Consider the following 20,407-nt stretch of genomic DNA (forward strand, 5'->3'; position numbering starts at 1 on the left):
CCAGAGAGCATAGAATAATATTAATTAAGATAAAATTCACAATTATGGTACAATTGTACATATTGCAGTGCAGTACAAACCTTAGTAAAAAAACGTGCTCATTTTCCTTGTAATCTCTATTTGTCTCCATTTCAGCAAACTGCAGTTGCAGAATCATCGCCTGCTTTTTCCAACAATTTATACAGGAAATTCGCAACGACGCTAATACCTTCTTTTTTGATCCGCTTACAATTCATAATAACAACTCGGCAAGCTCTCGGTTATCTCGGGTTCATCACTAATAATGATATAATTTTCTGCAAAAATTAAAAAATAATTACTACAAAATGTTATGTTCTATCGTTCCTAAAAAATATAATAAACATAATATTTCCTTTAACTTCCATAAAATATAAATACTCGCTCTTTTAAGACAACTACGCATGTCCAGTAAAAAATACATATATGTTTGTCTAGCTAAAAAAATCTCTCGTCATGTATTACATCTCGTCATATAAATCAGCATTCACCAACTAAATTACAATTTCGCAGATCTACTATTTAGTTTAACATTCTTAGTTAATAATAAATAAAACGTATAACAAAAAATATATTCATACCAGCTGAGAGAAGACTGAGAGTGGACATGCCCGCATTTTACGTGTTTCCGTGGGTTAGCGCCTCTATGTGCACAAAACGTGCACATTGAACTACGTAGCCAATGTCCACGAATCCCGTAGGCAATGTCCACGATCTTTTGGGTCTCTTCCGTGCTACGTCCACGACTTTTTGGTTTCGATATGTGCTATATCTACAAAGTGTCGGTAATGCATACTTGTAAAACATGATCATGTATATCAATCAGATTTAAAATATAAATACACACGTATTGTAAATACATGTATTGTAGCATTTACTTTTGCATTTACAGTTTATTTAGCTAAAGATCAGTTATTTTCAATAACCTGTAATTTGAAAATGTACATTTAAATTATTTTAATAAATTACTTCTATAATTTTGTGTGCGTGTGCGCGCGCGCGCGCGCGTGCATACAAGTGTGCAAATTGTGTACCACACAAAGTTTCATTTAACAATTAAGTTTTAAAATTTAATTCTATATTTTTAACACTACACATACACAAAATTTGGTATGCTTGTTCTGGAAGACTTTAATTTCTTCTAAAACAAATATTGAATATCAATTGAGAAAAACCGTGTCATAAAACTTGAAACTATATTGGTCGCATCGAATACTTGTTTATTTTTTAAAATATGACTGTCCTAAAAATTACCCTTTTTAAAAATTGTGTATTTACCAATCCTTTATAAATCAGATATTGTTAAAAATTATTTTAAGAATATCTTATTTATAAAAGATTGGTAAATAAAAATATGCAACAAAAATGAATGAAATAATGAGACAACAAAGGACTTTTTGAAATTTTTTAATTTGGAAATACATAATTTGCAGTTCAATATAACAGAATCGTAAAAAAAATTTGAAACATTGTGGTTTATAATTACAGAAAAACAGGTCATAACAATTCTTTACACGTTTTCGCGTCACAAAATTATTCGCTCACGTTACCGACAAACCGACTAAAACAAATGCAGTCTACAAACTTCGATGGGTATTTGTTTCTGATTGTTGCTTAAGATAGTCAGTATAACATAGAAAAGCATTCAGTAAGCATCGATTTCCATTTATAACTTCTCGTTTCAATAAACCATTATCATGGGCAGAAAAAGCAAAGAAACAAATCTAGAAGTTAGAAAATTAATTATTTTTTATTGGAAAAATGGTAAATCTTTAAGAGAAATTGAAAGTATTGTTTGCAAAAGTTATTCGACGGTGCAATATGTTATTAAACGATACGACAAATTAAGAAAAATTCGTGGACGTAGCACGGAAGAGATCCAAAAGATCGTGGACATTGCCTACGGGTTTCGTGGACATTGGCTACGTAGTTCAATGTGCACGTTTTGTGCACATAGAGGCGCTAACCCACGGAACACGTAAAATGCGGGCATGTCCACTCTCAGGCCGGTATTCATAGGCCGGTATTCATAGTCCGTTCTTATATTCAAGATCGTCTTAAGCACGAACTTATATTCGCTCTCTTTGTCACACATAGATTGTGTCTGACGAAGAGAGCGAATATAAGTCTGTACTTAAGACAATCTTGAATATAAGAACGGACTATGAATACCGGCCTCAGTCTTCTCTCTGGTAATACGCGGATTTTTTATAGGGTTAATTTCCTTCAGATTGTCAACACTGATCGACAGTGCTGTTTTCATTTTGCTACATTGCTGCCATGCTGCAAAGTATTTCAAGACGAATGTCACGTTATATGGTAATGTCTGATTAATTTAGGTTAATTTAAACATAAACAAAAATTTGGTGAAAGATTTATTTAACATATAAATTATACGATGTCAGCAACTAAGAAGTTATTGTCTAAAAAACAAAAACTCAAACAAATGAGGTAAGTTTAATTTTTTGTATTAAAACAAATATTGTGAATCTTTTTATATAAATAATATTTTTGTTTAAGTAAAATGCAAATACAGCTAAGCATAATCAAGAAAAAACAATGTGATGCAAAGGCTCTTGCAATAGTGGAACAGCTCTTAGAACCAAATGTGAGCATTGACTGGCTTCTCCAAAATGTGAGTATATTGACATATATTTCTGTATATTGATGCAACAATAATTTGTTACTATAATGATGTTTATTAATTTTATAGTTAGGATTTATTAGTAAGAGTCACATGGAAGATGTAATAGAGGAAAGAGCAATAGTAAAGCTATGTGGTTATGTTCTGTGTTCAAAACCATTGACTGTTATTATTCAACAACAATATCACATATCTACACGTAAAAACAAGGTATATGATGTCAGCAAACGGAAAAACTTTTGCAGTTCATCATGTTATGGAGCAGCCAATTACCTTCTTGAACAAATGTTGGAGAGTCCATTGTGGTTGAGAGAGAAAGATGATATACCAGTTTTTCAAATTTTGCCTATAAATCTGAGGTCTACACAAATCATACCTGGAGATGAAATTGATGTTTCTGGAATAAATCTTGTACAAAATAAAAATGCTGATGGTATTGAGGACAATAAAGAATCTGTAGAACATAGCACAGCCAAATACATGAAACAAGATATATCAAATTCTAAGGAAAAGGATATACACAATGATACAATTACAAAAAACAATGTAGAATTGGAAGAGATTTCTATAAATATTGACTCAGATAGATTGTTCAACAATAAAACGCATTCATCAGAACAATCTGAGAAAGAAGAAAATAAAACCTGTGATAATCAAGAATCCATTAATCATAAAAATAGTGATAATATTCAGAAAATAAATGCAAATTTAAAGAATTTAGAAATAGAAGATCAATCTAAAGGTATTCTATATGAAGATAATACAGATGCAAAGAATAAAAATACAAATGCAAGTATCATGTGCAACATTGAAAACAGTAAAATGTTGCAGTCCCGTTCGGATAAATTAGAAAACAATCAAAATAATAGTAGTAAATTATTACAGTCTCAGTTTAATAAAATAACAGATGATCAAAATACTGATAAAAAGTCACAATTAGAAGGAATAAATAACGAAAATAAAAATAAAAAATTAGATAATATTGAAGGAGTAACACAACCCCAGTTAGATGAGATGTGTAGTAGTAATGCTACTTCTTCTGTATCTGGTAAAAAAATTGGAAAAAAGAGAGATGCAAATAGAAGTATTAAAAATAAGTGTCTGACACAGAAAGAATCTGACAATGCAGAAATGCAAGCTAATATCTACCATAAAGTTGCAATGCGTATTGAACAGAGTGTTAAAGAATGGATTACAGAAAATACACTTTGTCTTTTATTGGGTGAGGAGGATGAAAAGTATCAATTATTAGAGAGTCTTACGCGGCATGACAGGTATCAACAGTTGTGTAAAAAATTAAATAGATTGCAATTAGAAGATGAAAAGGAGGATCGTGTCAATTTGGAGAAAAATGTACTCAAACCTTTGCCTCATTTTTCTGTGATCCAAGAAGAAGCCAAGAAAATAGAATTAAAGGTACAAAGAATCTTAATATCAGAAATAAGATGTGTTAACTAATCGATTCTAACTAATCAATGATTGCAGGTGCGTGCATTTTACGAAGGACAAGTAACAATTACACCATCTGAGGATAGTAACAAAGATTCAGAAAATAAAGATGATAGTGATCTTATATTACCATTGACAGATTCTCATGCGCCTAATGCACTTCGTCGTCGAATCTTCTTGGACAAGGTTAATAAAATGTAAGTGCCATCACTTTTAGCAATATAATAATTAAAAATTGGCTATTGAAGAAGTCTTCTAATATTTGAGTCCAAATTATTATTACTTAGCAAATTATTTGTCATTTACAGATTGCCAGATTTGCTGCGAGCTTTAACAGCTGATACGAGTGCTTCTTTAATAGCGCAGTGTACTTATAATAACGAGAGGTATTCGTTAACCAAAATCTTGATTAGCACTTTTAATTTGACTGCTGCAAACATTGTTTTCAAGACTGCCGAATGGACACTCGTAGGACTCATTATTATTAAAATGTAAGTTTAATCGTAAACAAAGTAAACTAATGTAAATATAAGGTTTAAAAGTATACATGATTTCAGGTTAAGCTTAATCGACACACAATTGCAATCATTGCTTCGCTCTAAACAAGCTACAATGTACACATCAATGATTCTCATGTCATACAAATTGGACTCCAATTATTTAGACAGACTTATAATGGAAGTAACAAACAATATGGATGCATGTGATGTAAATAATAAATAATATTAAAATTGTTCAGCGCAATTTTATAAATATATATAAATTATTTGCATAATTCTAACTTTATTATCCGTATTCCCGATATAAAATATTCCAAAGTACAATTAGTTACTGTAATATGTATGTATTAATACATAATAATTCTGATCTTATTACAACAAATTTTATAATTACTTTAGCAATACTTACTTACATCGTATATTTCACTAAAAATAACTAACTTTAAAAATTTGGAAGTCCATATATATATGGACATAAGATAAAAGACTAAAAAATCCAAAAGATTCAGAACGACGATAATTCACATTACAGTGAGACTCTTCCTTGTGCTAAATTAAAGAAGCTCAACTGTTTCCTTTCGATCTCCTCAAGATAGATGTCCCTAGAGTGGGCAAGTGCTTGATGTCGGTGTTCCGGTAAATGTAGGAGAACAATCGAGATCTACGTCCATTGGAGTTGTCGCTACTAATTGGTCTTCGGAAGAATGGCTGCCGACTTTAACGCGTAGAGACTCATATAAAGTGTGTACTGCTTCGTTATGCTGGAAATTTGAAGAATTTTTAATAATTTAATTGTATAAGAGATATATGAGTAATTTTTTACATATAATATAGATTTTAATATTGCAAAATGTTACCTGACTCGTTGGTTGCAAGGCTTTCAGTAAAGAATGTAACCGTGCGGAGGGCAATTTAGGATATATGTACCAAAGTAGTTTCAATAGATGCCGCGTAACATTATCTTTACATAAACCGGCCAAGAAAAATTCGTCAAAGATTACAGTGCAGAAGGACTCGTTGGAGAATTCATCGGCCATGTTTAGTATTAATAATGAAACCTGCAATTAAAAATTAAATTTATTTCATAAAGTTTTGCATCAAATCAATCGCGCGAGATATTAATAAATATGTTGTGGTAAGTGTCTTACCAGTGTGTGTAAAAATGGATCCTCAAAAGCTCGTTGCGCTTGACAATTCGGTAGTGTTGCTAATACTCTCATCAAACCTCTAGCATCTCCTCTGCCTCTCACAAGTCCGCTACCGCCGCTACCTCCAACATGTAACGCATAGTACATAGACAGAACTGCTGCTACTCCAGAAAGCTGAGCGTATGCTTGGCACGCATCCGGAGGTGGTCCGGAATGCTCTATAATTGCAATTGCACTTTCTCTCTCATCAGGCGGAAGTCTACAATTGAGCTGTCTTATTTGATCATCCACCTAAAAAATACAACTCCTATATTACTTATAAATCCACACATCTTTCAACAATATAAAGTTAAATTAATTCTTTAAAGAAACATTTTAATTATTTAGAAATAAAAAAATTACCATAAGTGACATAAGTGCTGGCAGAAACTTTGTAACAACTTGACTGTCCAATTTTGGCTCCTTAAAATCTTGCGAATCGATCATTTGCCAAGCGGACAATCCTAACGCGAGCATCCTCAACAGCAATACGAGTACTGAATTTTCTCTAGGTAACGTCTCACCATTTATCAGATGAAGCGCTATTTTGATCGCACTGCTAGCAAGAAAGTTCACAGCATAGGGATCGCACAAAGTCATGCTTAGATCTCCTAATACCTGCTCTTGGCCTCTCTACAAAAAAAAAGTAGATATTTATTTTCCTAACGCAAATGATCAATTAATTTTATACCTTAATGCTATCCAAAAAGCCTTGCAACTCGCGAGATCTTTTAATATCCACATTTTTTTCTCTTATACATGCATCCAGACACCAAGTAAACTTGTGACAAGGATCTACCGAAATAATATCTTGGACCTGGAAACAAAGATAAAATAATAGCTTGTTGCATATTGCTGCTTTATTAAAGAGGAATAATAAAATTTTGAAATGTACTTATTAAAATATATGTAAAATTTACCTCTAAATCGTGCAATGCCATTAGCAATTCTGCTCTTAGAGTGCAATAGTGAATATTCTTAGTGCGCAGAAACAAAGTCCTCAAAAATTGCAATACCATATCATACAATTTTACACTGTGTCCAATCATATGAGCTAACTTTTGCACAACTTCCCCTTGTCTCCTCACCTATGTAAAGCAGAAAAATTGATTAAGAAATATAGCTGATAAATTTAAATATAACTAATTACACAACCCCACATACCTTAGGAGATGGTGTAAAAAACAGACTGTTTAAATTACAATGATCAAATAAGATCTGTTCTTTTTCAATAATATAACGACTAAATAATGGCGAAACTTCATCCCCGAAAAGACTTTGATTATCTTTCCAGATTTGACGTTTAACTTCTGTATCAGCATCATTATACAGTTCTTTTTCCCTAACTAACACTCGCAAGTATTTGTCATCAATATGTGGAGTATTTCTCAAGATGCACATCACAACAGGTCGCAAGGCAGGGACTCTCACAGCGGAGAAACTTTTGGATAATAATTCTCTCAGTCTTTTATCTCCAGAGGCACCTTTATCTGTTCTTTCCACACCAATTTCATTGATTTGTTTGACCAATTTTTCCCGTAACTCATCAAGAACAGATATATGAAAATCTAGTCTTCCAACTTTATGTAAATCAAGCAGAGGTAACATAGGCCGCAGTGATGGCAATAATATACCATTTTCCAGCTGAAATAAAATAAATATTATCATTGAGATACATCCAAAAAACAAGATAACATCATATCTTCTGTGAATATCTGTGGATATATTTGATGCTATCACATTTTCTTATTGTTCACCTGAAATTCTTCGATAGCTTTCAAGGGATCCGTGCAACTCGTTAAAGCATCTCTTAAAAACACTTGTCCAGGCACGCCAAGATCGTCCAATCCATTATTACTTTGACCATTGCTCTTGACTGAATTCATGGTTTCGTTTTATTACACAACACAAAATTGCATGTGTACTTGCGTCCTGTTATCTATGTTTCATTAGAAATTGAATGTCAACTTCTTACACACATAATAAGTTTCATCATCTATATTTATTAACGAGAATTTACAAATTGCTTTTCTGTATTATAACACTGCACTATTAATCTGTATCAATTAATCTTTTCGCTACAATATAAATCATTGACTCTACTTTTACATTTCGGAATGCTTTATTTAATAATCGGTTTTGTGTAAGTCTATTAATTTATATCAATAAATTTCAATTTTTACACACCACGTTACAGAAATATATTTCTATCACGCTGTTGCACATCGTTTCATGTTTTACGTTATTAAAGCGTAGTTCAAATGTTACTGAATGGTTGAATACATGGATAAACATAGTTAACCTTTACATTCGTATCACAAACACAATATAATATAGTAGTGCAACTCACTAATGTCAGTTTGCATCCAATAAGAGAATGCATTTACTAGGAACTTTTAACCAAAAACGATTTTGTCCTGATATCCCTATTCGTATTATGCATCTGATTGGTAATTTTTTACTCGTCTAATTATACAAATTTGTACATAGCCCTAGAATTACTGAACATTTTCGGTCAAGCAAATTGCATCTAGATGCATTCATGTATTATGACTGATGGCCATATAACCGTTTGACATTTGTAAAAATATGGCCATTTAATGTATATAAAATAATGTTTGGACAATGTATTGTAGAAAATTTATAAAATATACATATAAAAGAAGGTATTTTTATTATGTTCTATTATTATATACAACAATTTTAATTTTACATAATCTTATAACAAAATTTGTTATAATAAGATTCCGTGACAAAATTAGTAGAATAAATATTTCCTTCTATATGTAGAAAAAATATATTATTTCTATAAAATAAATAATAATTTTATAACAAGAAATAATTTCTAAATAATAATTATTTTTACGCAAAATAAATATCTATATAGCGTTTTAATTTTTTTAAATATTTTTTTTTATAATGATAGTGGTTTACAACATTGTTACTTATTCATACATATGATATTCACAATAATTTGAATATAAAATGATAGAATTTGTGCGAAATGCAAAATCGATTTAGGCAGGTCGTTGCCTGTGTCACGAAATCAGGCTAAGGTGATAAAGGTGAAAGGTCAAAGGTAACGGGCTAGCACGGATATCGACTCGGGTGAGATCGAGAGGGCGAGGTAACCCGGTTACAGTTGGGGTGGTGGATAGGCGCGAAAGCAGGTTGTCCTAGAATTCGACTTTGGCGTTTTGCACAAGCGCGTTTAATACCCTTTGCCTAAAGGGACTCTGCCTAAATGATATGAAATGGATCGAATCCAATCTCAAATACAAAGTAAATCTCCTTGAAGATAATAATAAAGATAATGAGAATATTTTTACAGGATGAAATAAACAATTACAATCAAAATTTACATGCAAAATATATTTCAAAGTTTTGTATTATTTTGGAAAACTGTAAATTTCATCAATATATACAATATCGCTATAAAAACATATGTACTAGCATTAATTTTAAGCAATGATATAAAATTACGAATATAATGCTTTTTGTTAATAATAAGACTGTTTCATAAGATGATATTTTCTAAGTAATATAGTATTTCTCTCCTACTCAAATGTCATTTAATATAGCACTCCTTTACAGATATGGTACTTCTGCAGGAGTGCGGTGAAAGTGACAGGTCAGCTGCAGTTATGTTCGCACCTCTCACACCCCTGCCTAGATTCAACCCTGCGCATAGGGTTGCTACTGCGCACGCGACCACCGGAGGGTGAAACAGGACAGGGCGAAAATGGAAGAAGGAAGAAAGAGAAAGGGCGAGAGGGAGCCGCGCGTGCAGTGCGGCTGTCTGCGGCTGTTAGTCGGTGCTCGCGGGTGGTCGCACGCACGCTCGGGGGTGACGGGTGCGCCTACATTCGCGAGGAGGGCGATGGAGGCTACGTGCGCCTCGCTGGCGATTAAAGTGAGACGCGCCATTCGTTGAGTCGCCCTCGCCGTCACCGTCGCGTTCGTGTTCCGCATCGTCCGTGGAAAACTGTGCACGGACAGACGGAGCGGCGCGAAAAGACGGAATTCCTAGCGAACAACGGGGCGACAAAATGTCGACGTACCACTATTTATCGTGAACGAGTGGAGGGAACAAGGGAGAGAGAGAGAGAGAGAGAGAGAGAAAGAGGGAGAGGGAGATAGAGAGAGAAAGAGAAAAGGGGGTTGAACACACGGTGGCGATATCTCTCTTGAATTGTTGGTACGCGCAGTTGTTTTTGGTGTTGTTGGCTGGCTTGATGCCTGTTTCTTGTTTTGTTTGCTACATATATTGCTGTTGCTGCCGCCGTTGAAGCCGCCGTTCGCTGCTGCAGCGGTCGCTAGCGATCGAATTTAAGAAAGAGAAAAGATATGATCGAGCGTAGCCTTTTCGTTGTCTCGTCGTTGTCATCGTTGTCTTCGTTGTCCTTAGATTTCCCCGATACCCATATTTTTTCCTCCACCCTTCCCCCCTAAAAAAAGAGAGGAAAATAATTTACATACCCGTCGTGAGAGAACGATGCGAAAAAGAGTGAATTACATGACGTGCCAGGGGGCCACCAGTCAGCCTGTTAACTTCTTTTTTTTTTATCACAAGTAGATGACGTATCAATCACTTCTCTTCTGATACTTCTTGCGTGTCGTGTTCGTTATGGACTCTCTTGGTCCCGCGAATGTCCGTGGGCTTTCTTGTTTATATATCTTCGCACACGCACGTACCGTCGCATGCATGTTATCTATTCGCTGGGCACTAACGCTTTTCATCCCACTCATCCATCATAGATTTTTGCGGACTGTCGCATCGACAGACGAATTCTTTGGAGAACATTTTTAATTCTTCAAGCCTAAAGAAAGTTGGCCTCCAGTATATATAATTCATGGCCTATTTTATCAACGTCGGTTAACTTCAACCGTGCTATTCATTATTCATTAGAAGGCGGAGCCAGAAGGAAAAAGAAATAATGCATTGATTGTGTCAATTAATGATGTCTCTGGTTTTAGAAATAGAGAAGGAATTCATTGCATTTGGTATTATGATAAGTCTAGACTTCTCATTAAATTAATTTAATAATTAAAAATCTAGATTTTTTTTCTAAGTTATTATTAATACAAAATCTGAAGAGAAGAAGAGATAAAAAATCAGTAAAAGTACTTTTGAAGTTAATGGACGTTGTGTTAGCCATAAGAGATCAAAGTAACTCTGAAGAAAATTCGCATATTTTACACTTGGTCTGTGCAATTTATTTCACCAACACTTTTCTCATTGCCTTTTCCTCGCAATGGACGCTTGCAATGTGTAGTCGAGCACTTTGATATAAACATGCATATATAGAAATTACTTTCAGCTTTTTTCTTATCACAAATTATTAATGACACAACGATTGAATTATCACAACTTTTTAGCTACGCTTGAAAAAAATTGTGACAGATCTATAAACACAAAGTAAAATTAATTTCTTTTAAATAAGCCGTATGTTTTTGATCGCATGGATTAGTGGTTTTGTAAATAAATTAAAGCCAGGTTTAAAAAATAATTTTTATTTCAAGAAGAGAAAATATCGAACTTTTTCGTATTGCGTGATTGCCATTTTATCTTGTCTTAAATAATAATATATGATAATGCAAAATTATCTTCAGATCACTTTTCATGCTAGCGGTAATGTGACACTGCACTGAATTATCACGTCGCTTAAATCGAGCATTTCAAATTACTTTAAATAATTTAATCTAAAATATATCATTAACGCTTATAGAAAATTGAATTAAATTTTCAACTCATGAAAAATTCTTACACACACACATATACACACACACGTGACTGTGTACAGAGAACATTGTTACGTTAGAACTATAGCAATTAGACGTAAATATCGCAACTTTCCTTGCCTTGCTTCTAGAAATTAGGAGAGAATGATAGCAGAGCAAGACATTCCGACGTGCCTTTATACAGAAATTATGTTCGGGAAAATTCGAACCGGTTAGTACTGTTGTTTGTTTACTGTAAAAACATACACTTCACTGATATCTCCGATATCTTTTCAGACTTTTAAATATGTTTTCTCTGATAACACAGAAATGAATTGCTCGCTGCATATATTGTAGTATTCATACTTGCCTTTCGAATATTCAGCGAACGCATAAGCGAAGTGCTTTAGCATTCTGTACGAATCGATACAAAAGTATATGAACTATACGATCTTAATCTTACTTGAATCAAAAGTGAATTTTATTCCAATTGCTTTGCATTTGAAAACCAACTTGGCGACTTGATCCACATTCACAGCGTACGCGAGTAATTAATGCGTTATGCGTTTGCTGATTAGCAACGACTCGGCTCAACGTAAAAACGACTGCAATTGCTTTCGACGTGCTTGCCGCGTAGCGATTTAGAGACGTGGATCATAACGACGGGCGTCACAACGGGTGGAGCTCCGTCACGTTTCTTGCCTTTCCAGAAAGGGGCAAGAGAGAAAGAGTGAAACGCACGAGGGAAAAATAAGGGGGAGAGGGCGGAAGAGAAAGAGAACTCTTTCGGACGAGAGAGCAAAGGGGCGGGCGACATGAAACCGAACGAGCATCAGCACCATGCGACGCGAACGTAACTCGTAACCGGAAGAAAGGCCAGCGGCAGGAGGGGCTGCTTTGAGACGAGCAGAGAAAAGGCCCGGCGAGCCGCGGAGCGATGTATGCCGCGGCGGGTGGTGCTAGCATCGCCAATCGGAGGAAGCAGAAGCGGCTGCAGCTCAACAAGCAGACGCCGGTCAACGTCGTCCCACCAAGACTGAAGGGCGTACCGCCTGGCTCGCGCCAGCAGCAGCAGCAGCACCAGCATCATCACCACCAGCACCAGCACCAGCACCACCACCAGTTCCATCACCATCACCAGCACCAACATAATCATCACCACCATCACCATCATCACCCGACCAAGTTCGCCACCCGTCCGCACCAAGTTGCATCCGCGTCGCAAGCCCCGCGAGCGCATCCGCAGGCGCCGACGTCGACGTCGTCGTCGTCCGCCGCGTTCCACTCGGCCATCGACGATCGGCGCCGTCGCGCCGACCACCGCAAGTCCCAGCAGGTCGTGCCGGTCTCGCCGATCCAGTTCCCGATCTCACCGCCCCCGCTCTCCCTCGAGTCCTCGGCGTCCGCCACCACCTGCCCGCCGGCCAGCAAGCCCAGCAACTTTCCCTTCCCGCCGCCCTCGATCCTCGATCTCCGAGTCTCGCCTCCTACGTCGGAGCTACAGGTGGGTAACATCGTCGAGCGGTCTCTCATCATCACCAGGCCCTCTTCCCGGGCCAACGCTGTTTCTTAGTTCACGCTCTCTCTATCTTTCGCCCAAATCACGCACTTTCCACCTTCGACCTTTCACCTTTTTACTCACGGTGTGTACTTATACACACGCTCAGGTATCACGCAAACGAAGCGAGATAAGTGCGTCACGCAATGCGCGCATTAGGCGGAGAAAACTGTTGCTATCAGTTTATGACATTGCTGATAAACAATATATATAAACTCAACAAATAGAAAAATTATAATATATTCCAGTAGTCGTTGCGAGATCTTCAAAATTGTTGTAGATTAATTTCATTAGTTGAACTAAATATATAATTTATTTAAATTGCTTTTTTCAGTTTCGTCTTCAGAGCGTTTGATGAGTTCTCAGCCTGTGGATTAATCAAACAACAGCGTGTTTTTTTTTTTTTTTTTTTTAATTTTTCAAGCTTCCAACAAGAAGACATTTGATTCACAATTTTGTTTGGATATACGCTGACCGAATTCGATTGCATCATGCATCCGTTTTTCTCTCTGCCAAGTGCGCTCGTTGACAAATTAGACTAACGAGGATTATGAGCTCACTCTATCGCTTTAGCGCGGCTCACCCTCACTCAAGCGTATATGCTCCCTCTGGTTGCACCACATCTCTTTTTGCCGGCACCTCGTACAGCGTATAGTAAAATAGCATCGATCGGCTGTCTGGTGGCGTACAAACACGCGATAAACTTATCGAGCGGCGAAAAGAGGCGACAGATTCTCCACGCCCGAATATTTCCCGGGGCGGCTCCCCAGATCGGCACTAAAGGCTCGCAAATGTAATTTCAGTATAGCGTGTGGAAACATGCATCCGACGATTTCCATCGACGAGCAGCGATCGATGCCGATGGCAGGTAGCGCGATGTTAGATGTAGATCATTACGTCCGGTATCGATCGGTGATGGATCTTTGAAGTGGACTCTTCACGTGATCACGGGGGAAAAAAAAATAAATAAATAAGGAAGGAAAAAAAAAGAATCTAAAAACCGACAATCAGCGAGAGGGGCAAAAAAAAGGCGGGGGATTTCGACGATCGTTTAACATATGTATGAGCGGAATGCAGGCTGCTCTATTGATTAGACGAGAGAAACGACGATACCGATTACGGGGGGGTAAGGTGGTGAATTTTAGAGAATTACCTTCCAACTTCGCCACCAGACTCATTCCGCCGCTTCCACGGTATCCCCCACGATCTTACGCGTACGGGGTAAGTATCAAGAGTCACGGCCGTCGAAAAAAAAAAAAAAAAAAAAAAAAAGCGATCTTAATCTCGTCGCGTGAACGCCGTAAATTAACGTCGCGCGAGTCTACCGCGAAACCAGCACCCCCAAATTACGGATTAGGGCTGACGCGAGAGTATCGATCGACGTACGGACGTCTCGTCGATCGGTATTTTCCTTGAGCGTATTGCGGCGAGACCGATCGACCGGTCTCGAAACGCGACGTGCGCGTTTAATCGCTCTTCAGGTAGACCACACTCCTCTGCTATCATTTCTGTGCCTAAATAATTTAATATCTCGTTCATTCATGTGACACAAAGGTGGACGATCAACGTTCAGAAAAAGCTGTAAAAAAAAAGTCAAGTATTTATGTTGAATTCAGTATATAAAATTTTCTCATGAGAAATTTTTGGTGCAAAATATACATGAACAAATATTTGAACAGACAATAAAATCTGCTGCAAGGGAAAACTGATTCGGTGCGCTGAGCATTATCACATTAGCAGAAAATCACGCGATTTACATTGGGCGTTCACTCATAACGATATGTCTGAGGATTGCGTATTTCAGTGCGGCGGCCAGGGACCTAGCGGTAAGGCAGCGTGGCAAGGATGCAGCAGACCCTCGCCCCTTCCCTTATCACCCATATCGCCTGGATGTCGCGGGGATGCCTACAATGCGAGGACGAAACAATGCGAGGCGCATCGGCGGTGGATGAAAAGAAACAGGGTAACTTTCCAGAAACTCACACGATATTAGAGAATTATTCAGTACGCTTTATATTTCGACGTTGTAGATACATCAGCTGATCTCTTTTGGGTACAAAATTTGTAAGATAGTCCAATAAACGAGTACTGCATCAATACTTATGTCTCTAGATCGAGAGAGCTATATATAATCTTTTTTTATAATTTTAAATGAAACTACGGTTCTGCTACATTTAATTATTGCATAGTTACAAACGAAGGCAAAATAACGCGTTCGAAAGTGAGCAGGAACGTTTTAGAATGTTCCAATCGAATCCTATGCCTAAATAATTTAATATTTCGTTCGTATGACGACAAAGGTGAACGATGAACGTTGGAAAAAGCTGTAAACAAATTTGTGAAATATGAAATGAAGTACAACGCGTTTGCTAGTCGTTGATCAGGAAGCGAGAAGTAACGCCGTACGAAAATGTGTGCTACAGATAAGAGACGCCAGTTACTGCTACGGGAGCAGCGGCGAGGACGACGAGGAAGATGACAGCAGTAACGCCATACGTCAGCGGGGAGAAGTCAGCGCGGCGGTCAACACCGTGCTCTACGTGGGTTTAGGGACCACAGCACTCGGTTTAGTTATCTCGTTCGTCGGCACCGGGGAGAAGGGCTTCCTGAGCCCGCAGCTGAGGCTGGTCGGTCCGTCGCTTTTGTGCGCCGGACTGCTGTGCTGCCTGTTCCGCGTGTTGCTGTGCCTCTGCTTGTGCCGCTGCGGACAGTGTCGCTGGCGATTCTGTCACGTCGCCTCGCAGAAGAAGGAGAAGGCGAGAAAAGCGGACACGCACCCGGGACCGGGAACGCTGCCGACCGCCTCGCTATTATCGCCGATGCAGCAGCAGGAACGACCGTGTGCCGCGCCCACGAGCCGCTCCGTGTCACCAGCGACGAAGGGACACGAGCTCCTGCTCTCACCTGCCCAATTACCAGAATGAAGGGGACGACAACGTGCTGCGCCGAACGAACGTTTTCTACGAAATGAACTCTATATGTACTATATACGCCGATTTACTGCCGGTTCTCGCCCAATTACTCGACTGTAGTTTCCATTGCGGCCTGAACCGCGAGTTCTCGCAGCCTAAAGAGTAGTCTAAAAATGCATCTTTAGAGCTTAAACAATAGAAAAATAAAGGAATCGGCTATGTTTTTCTATCCTTGTTCGAGAAAGTAACCACCACCATCGGCCAGATCTCTTTCGCAAACAATCGCCTGATTTATTTATATGCTCATACCTACAAGTTTTCTCTCCTTTACGAGAAGATCAATTTGATACGTTGCCTCGTAATCTTACAATAATCATGTCTTAATGTTAAAATTTAAGATATTCCGCCGCCCAAAGGCAAAAATCGTTTTTCTTTCTCGCGAGATTTGATCTGTATCGGCAATATGCAATTGTTTTTATCGCCTTGTTTCACAGATCACACACGTGTTTTACAATAAAAATTATATCGACATCACTTTAATTCCCAGTGATCAGGAAAGTTGAAATTGCATCTGCTCGTTGGACGAATAACTGTAGATAACAGAGCTATCGGAGGTGGTCACGCTGGATGCCGTTGCAGTAATAGCAAATAATTGATCTTCATACATGGCACCCTGCGTTTCTGTTTTACCGGCGACCGCGTTAGCGTTAGGAGGATTGTCACCTTTTGTTGTTTCGCGATACTTTTGCAGATACACTTTCAAAGGCTCAACGTAATTGTCGAAACCAAGCGTAGTCATGGCAAATAGAATGTCCTCACCATTGATAGTTTTACGCTTCTCCATGTGACACCTGTCACTCGCTTCCGACGTGATAAATGAAATGAACTCCGACACGCACTCTTGAACACATTCACGCGCATCTTTAGCTATTTTTCCACTCTCCGGAATGGCTCGCTTCATGATCTTGGCAACGTTTGCTATCGGCAGAAAACGATCTTGCTCACGAAGTGGTCCACTGCCAGTGGAAACTCCGGGGCTTTGCAGAGGATCTGCTGCACCATGATTCGAATCATCCGTGTTCTCAGGGTCATCTGTTTAAAAACACTTGTTAAGTTTTATATATTATCTTATTACTCAACAAATTTTATTTGCAATTTACTTCGCAACGATTAACAAAGGAGTAATTATGTAAATATATTACCTAAATATAAATATCAATCTTTTAATAAATATGGTTAATGTTTCTACCTTCAAATTTTAATAGCAAATTATGCAATAGTTCATAACTTTAGTAAAATTTTAGTAGAATCTTATCTCCAAGATTAACAGTTGATGGAAATTATTGATATAAACAATAAACGTAGAGATAAAAATAGAATAGAGTTAAAACGTTCGATCAAGATCATCACAATGGAAGAAACTGGAATGTAAACATGATAATTCAAGAAAATACACGCCTGCATTCGAGAGTTAACACGAAACGTGATTAAAAGCATAGCACTCTGAAATTTTTTAAAATAATATACGAACGTGTAGTAAAAATTGTTTGCTCGATCGCAATTAGCCTCGTTCTTTCGAGAGCACGCTAACCTACCTACCTTCCATATCATCCTGCACGCCAATGTAAGACGTTGGAACGGCGCTTCCTGCCAGGAAGGCCGTCGATCCCAAAGGACCACCGTCGTCTCCACTTTCACCGCTGTTTTCCATTTTCAGTGCAATACGTACTCAAAGGAAATCAAGCCCACTACTCCTTTAACCTTTCCTCAACTTTGTTTTTACGCCGCCGTAAACTATCGCTTGTATATACTCGTAAAAGATTACAACCAGTTGCTAACACTAGGAAATAATGACTGCGTTCAGAAAACTCAAAAATTATGCTCTTGAGTAAGACTTGTCTGTGACTGGTATATACTTTCAGATTTACCAATTGCATCCGTTTCACAAAAGTCTGTCGCACAACCGTTCTGTTTTCTGATTGGTCCATTTTCTTATACAAGTACATATGAATATACCCTAAAAATATGGTTTCATAATTATTGTTTCCTGAACACTATTAAAAAATTTTATTTATCTAATAAATAAATAAATAAATATACAATATATATAATAAGATTAAACGTTAGGTTGAAAAAAAAGAACATTATCAGAGATATGTATTCACATTTATTTCTTGATAAAAAATAAATCTTTATAGTTTTATACATCAAATGCATTGTGAATTGCAATGCATTGTAATACATTGCATTGTGAATAGTTCCAACAATTCAATTTCTTCAATTCCATAATTATGCAAAGAATTTTACAATTCTTTCTGATCGTTATTTTTGAATTGTGTCTCATATATATCGTTTACAGTGTCAACAACCAATTTAAACTGTACAGTTGTGATTTTTATTACATGTTGCAACGAATCTATAGCATGCTTGTGGTAATTTTTCAATGGCAAACCCAATAGCGTTTGTGCATTTTGCAAAAACGTATCCGTTTGTTGTTCGTAATGCCACGAAAGAAATACCAGTGCTACAGTGAGTAACGAGCTAATTACGAAAAACCATACGATCGCACACGTAAGAGATCGGTAAAATCCAGCACCTACATCATCGTCCAAATAAAATATAACATAATATTAAATAAATCACAAGTAAGATTCATACATAAGTCTGGTAAAAATAAAAATTTATTACCTGTAGATTTGTGTGCTTTACGTGTGCACATATTATCAGACTGTAATTCTGTTAATCTTGCATCATCGTGATCTTTATTCTCCGTTTGAGAGTCAATTTTCTTTCCATTTGTCTTGTCTCCTTTTTCTGCATTCTTTTTTCTCTTCTTTTTACTCTCCTTTTTTGTAGTTGTTACCTCTTTTTCTGTTTCATCTATGAACAAGAAAATTATCAAAATTATTGTTTCATCTATAATAGTCTTATGCAATGTATGCAATGTTTAAACAATGATTAACGCACCTGTGACATTATTCAACCTACGTAATCTTTCTTTGTCTATGTCAAGTTTAACATTAGACAGATAAGTAACAATATTGCGAGCACACGCTTGGCATTCCTGCACATTACTACATGGTCCCGCAACACTAGCTACAGCTGGAGTTAGAGGATTTTCTTTCAAGTCCAACCACCTTAAGTTCTTCAATTCACTTAAGCTCAGAGGTAATCTACTAATCTGTATGTGTAATACATATGTAATTTCTTTTGTAACATGTAGTTTCCTTTTTACACAAATGACAGTTAAAAAAATTATTTACCTTGTTAGCATATAAATCCAAATGTTTTAACTTTGTTATTTCACCAAAATTTTCAGGAAGTTCATCCAACATATTTCTGCTAAGATCCAATTTTACAATTTGTTTCAAATTGATAAAAGTAGTCTGCAAAAGACTTTATTTTAACTATGATACACATGTTTAAATGATATAGATTTGGTCAATAATAACGTACAGGTAATGAAGTCAGGAGATTGGTTGATAAATTCAGATTTGTAACTTTCCTAAGAGATGCCTAAAACATAACATTTTCAAAAATTATTTATACTGCAAAATACTCATATCTTTTGACAATCTTTATGTGTAATAATTGAATAATAAAACATTATATACATATAAGTACTATATTTATTTTCAGCCATTTAAAATACAAAAATTATGCAAAAATATTTAAATGTATGAAGATTTTATAAATAAAAATTGACAGATTTCTATTAATACATTCGTTTTATGTATATACAAATAAATAATCACTCACGATTTCTCGCACAGGCACTTCCTTCAATTCGCATAAACTAAGATCCAGAGTATCATCTTTCAGTTTATCTTTCACATCCTTTAGCTTTAATTTATTAGTCATATTTGTTACTTTCGTAAAATGTACAGAGCAAAATATAGATACGTGTTCCACGTGTTTTGTACGTTCATAGAATGTCAGATCACAATTATTGTAATAAGCGGTAACATCTGTGTACGTTGTGCAGGAAATAATTTATCTTCGCACACATATTCCAACTTTGTACACGTAAGCAAGCTACGTTGATGAACACTTGACACATGAGACCCCCAGAAAACACACGTGGGCGATGAACACAAAATATATAGTAGGCGATAGTTGTGCGAACTCTTATTCATTTTGCAGTTCTGGGAAAACTCCGCGATTTGCAATGACTGGTGCCGACAAAGATAAACTGCACGACGTATTGAAGGAGAGAGATACCTAATAGAGAGAGAATTTATTAATTTTTATATTTAATTCACTTTTGTGAATATTGTTCTCTTCAAAGTGGTTTTTTTTTTTTTTTTATTCTCGACACTATTATATTTAGCTTTTCGTTATCTCTTACGTAAAGTTCTTGGAATCGATTGATGCAGCCAATTGAAAACTGGACAGATTGCTTCGTAGACTTTTCCTAA

At 36.7% G+C, this 20,407-nt stretch overlaps 6 protein-coding genes across 8 annotated transcripts in view; 2 read left to right on the plus strand and 4 right to left on the minus strand.

The window, feature by feature from the left end:
• Positions 1-668, minus strand: part of LOC105675522 (2-phosphoxylose phosphatase 1) — a 38,141-nt gene extending 37,473 nt beyond the window's left edge. Inside the window, exons 1-2 of the mRNA XM_012372736.2 lie at positions 600-668; positions 81-296 (exon numbers count right to left, since the gene is read on the minus strand). The gene's annotated coding sequence lies outside the window, so the exon portion shown is untranslated. The remainder of the gene's footprint in view (positions 1-80; positions 297-599) is intronic.
• A 1,465-nt stretch (positions 669-2,133) lies between these two features.
• On the plus strand, positions 2,134-4,886 carry LOC105675590 (putative RNA polymerase II subunit B1 CTD phosphatase RPAP2). The gene is made up of 6 exons (XM_012372856.2): positions 2,134-2,469; positions 2,539-2,653; positions 2,732-4,078; positions 4,148-4,308; positions 4,420-4,602; positions 4,669-4,886. Exons 1-6 carry the CDS (start codon positions 2,417-2,419, stop codon positions 4,832-4,834), a joined length of 2,025 nt encoding a protein of 674 aa, XP_012228279.1. The 5' UTR covers positions 2,134-2,416; the 3' UTR covers positions 4,835-4,886.
• On the minus strand, positions 4,875-8,125 carry NELF-B (negative elongation factor B). 2 transcript variants are annotated; one of them, XM_012372857.2, is made up of 9 exons: positions 7,986-8,125; positions 7,556-7,737; positions 6,963-7,442; positions 6,719-6,886; positions 6,490-6,615; positions 6,162-6,431; positions 5,760-6,050; positions 5,469-5,669; positions 4,875-5,372 (listed from the first exon to the last, which is right to left on the minus strand). In XM_012372857.2, exons 2-9 carry the CDS (start codon positions 7,682-7,684, stop codon positions 5,214-5,216), a joined length of 1,824 nt encoding a protein of 607 aa, XP_012228280.1. In that variant the 5' UTR covers positions 7,685-7,737; positions 7,986-8,125; the 3' UTR covers positions 4,875-5,213. The 2 variants fall into 2 exon arrangements, with proteins under 2 accessions (XP_012228280.1, XP_067211870.1); XM_067355769.1 differs by having other exon boundaries at positions 7,556-8,099.
• A 1,448-nt stretch (positions 8,126-9,573) lies between these two features.
• On the plus strand, positions 9,574-16,216 carry LOC105675466 (protein tweety). 2 transcript variants are annotated; one of them, XM_012372653.2, is made up of 4 exons: positions 9,574-9,996; positions 12,230-13,023; positions 14,882-15,040; positions 15,501-16,216. In XM_012372653.2, exons 2-4 carry the CDS (start codon positions 12,457-12,459, stop codon positions 15,999-16,001), a joined length of 1,227 nt encoding a protein of 408 aa, XP_012228076.1. In that variant the 5' UTR covers positions 9,574-9,996; positions 12,230-12,456; the 3' UTR covers positions 16,002-16,216. The 2 variants fall into 2 exon arrangements, with proteins under 2 accessions (XP_012228076.1, XP_067211878.1); XM_067355777.1 differs by lacking the exon at positions 9,574-9,996 and having other exon boundaries at positions 10,004-13,023.
• Positions 15,067-17,838, minus strand: Nf-YB (nuclear factor Y-box B). Its single transcript, XM_012372656.2, has 2 exons — positions 17,589-17,838; positions 15,067-17,081 (listed from the first exon to the last, which is right to left on the minus strand). Exons 1-2 carry the CDS (start codon positions 17,698-17,700, stop codon positions 16,540-16,542), a joined length of 654 nt encoding a protein of 217 aa, XP_012228079.1. The 5' UTR covers positions 17,701-17,838; the 3' UTR covers positions 15,067-16,539.
• Positions 17,839-18,133: 295 nt separating this feature from the next.
• On the minus strand, positions 18,134-20,054 carry LOC105675469 (leucine-rich repeat-containing protein 59). Its single transcript, XM_012372655.2, has 6 exons — positions 19,749-20,054; positions 19,446-19,505; positions 19,253-19,375; positions 18,957-19,170; positions 18,678-18,869; positions 18,134-18,585 (listed from the first exon to the last, which is right to left on the minus strand). Exons 1-6 carry the CDS (start codon positions 19,848-19,850, stop codon positions 18,293-18,295), a joined length of 984 nt encoding a protein of 327 aa, XP_012228078.1. The 5' UTR covers positions 19,851-20,054; the 3' UTR covers positions 18,134-18,292.
• Between the last annotated feature and the right edge of the window lie 353 nt (positions 20,055-20,407).

This window comes from Linepithema humile, chromosome 5 (genome assembly GCF_040581485.1).
Source record: "Linepithema humile isolate Giens D197 chromosome 5, Lhum_UNIL_v1.0, whole genome shotgun sequence".
In the NCBI taxonomy this organism is placed as follows: domain Eukaryota; kingdom Metazoa; phylum Arthropoda; class Insecta; order Hymenoptera; family Formicidae; genus Linepithema; species Linepithema humile.

Excerpts from the sequence above, each read along its gene's own strand:
- LOC105675466 (XM_012372653.2), top strand. The coding sequence starts at position 12,457 with ATGTATGCCGCGGCGGGTGGTGCTAGCATCGCCAATCGGAGGAAGCAG. Across the intron at positions 13,024-14,881 it reads CTCCTACGTCGGAGCTACAG|TGCGGCGGCCAGGGACCTAG; the intron begins GTGGGTAACATC and ends TGCGTATTTCAG. Across the intron at positions 15,041-15,500 it reads GGTGGATGAAAAGAAACAGG|ATAAGAGACGCCAGTTACTG; the intron begins GTAACTTTCCAG and ends TGTGTGCTACAG.
- NELF-B (XM_012372857.2), bottom strand. The coding sequence starts at position 7,684 with ATGAATTCAGTCAAGAGCAATGGTCAAAGTAATAATGGATTGGACGAT. Across the intron at positions 6,887-6,962 it reads TTTTTACACCATCTCCTAAG|GTGAGGAGACAAGGGGAAGT; the intron begins GTATGTGGGGTT and ends TGCTTTACATAG. Across the intron at positions 6,616-6,718 it reads TGGCATTGCACGATTTAGAG|GTCCAAGATATTATTTCGGT; the intron begins GTAAATTTTACA and ends CTTTGTTTCCAG.
- LOC105675469 (XM_012372655.2), bottom strand. The coding sequence starts at position 19,850 with ATGACTAATAAATTAAAGCTAAAGGATGTGAAAGATAAACTGAAAGAT. Across the intron at positions 19,506-19,748 it reads AAGTGCCTGTGCGAGAAATC|GCATCTCTTAGGAAAGTTAC; the intron begins GTGAGTGATTAT and ends GTTATGTTTTAG. Across the intron at positions 19,376-19,445 it reads ATCTCCTGACTTCATTACCT|ACTACTTTTATCAATTTGAA; the intron begins GTACGTTATTAT and ends AGTCTTTTGCAG.
- Nf-YB (XM_012372656.2), bottom strand. The coding sequence starts at position 17,700 with ATGGAAAACAGCGGTGAAAGTGGAGACGACGGTGGTCCTTTGGGATCG. Across the intron at positions 17,082-17,588 it reads CGTGCAGGATGATATGGAAG|ATGACCCTGAGAACACGGAT; the intron begins GTAGGTAGGTTA and ends GTTTTTAAACAG.
- LOC105675590 (XM_012372856.2), top strand. The coding sequence starts at position 2,417 with ATGTCAGCAACTAAGAAGTTATTGTCTAAAAAACAAAAACTCAAACAA. Across the intron at positions 2,654-2,731 it reads TTGACTGGCTTCTCCAAAAT|TTAGGATTTATTAGTAAGAG; the intron begins GTGAGTATATTG and ends TTAATTTTATAG. Across the intron at positions 4,079-4,147 it reads CCAAGAAAATAGAATTAAAG|GTGCGTGCATTTTACGAAGG; the intron begins GTACAAAGAATC and ends CAATGATTGCAG.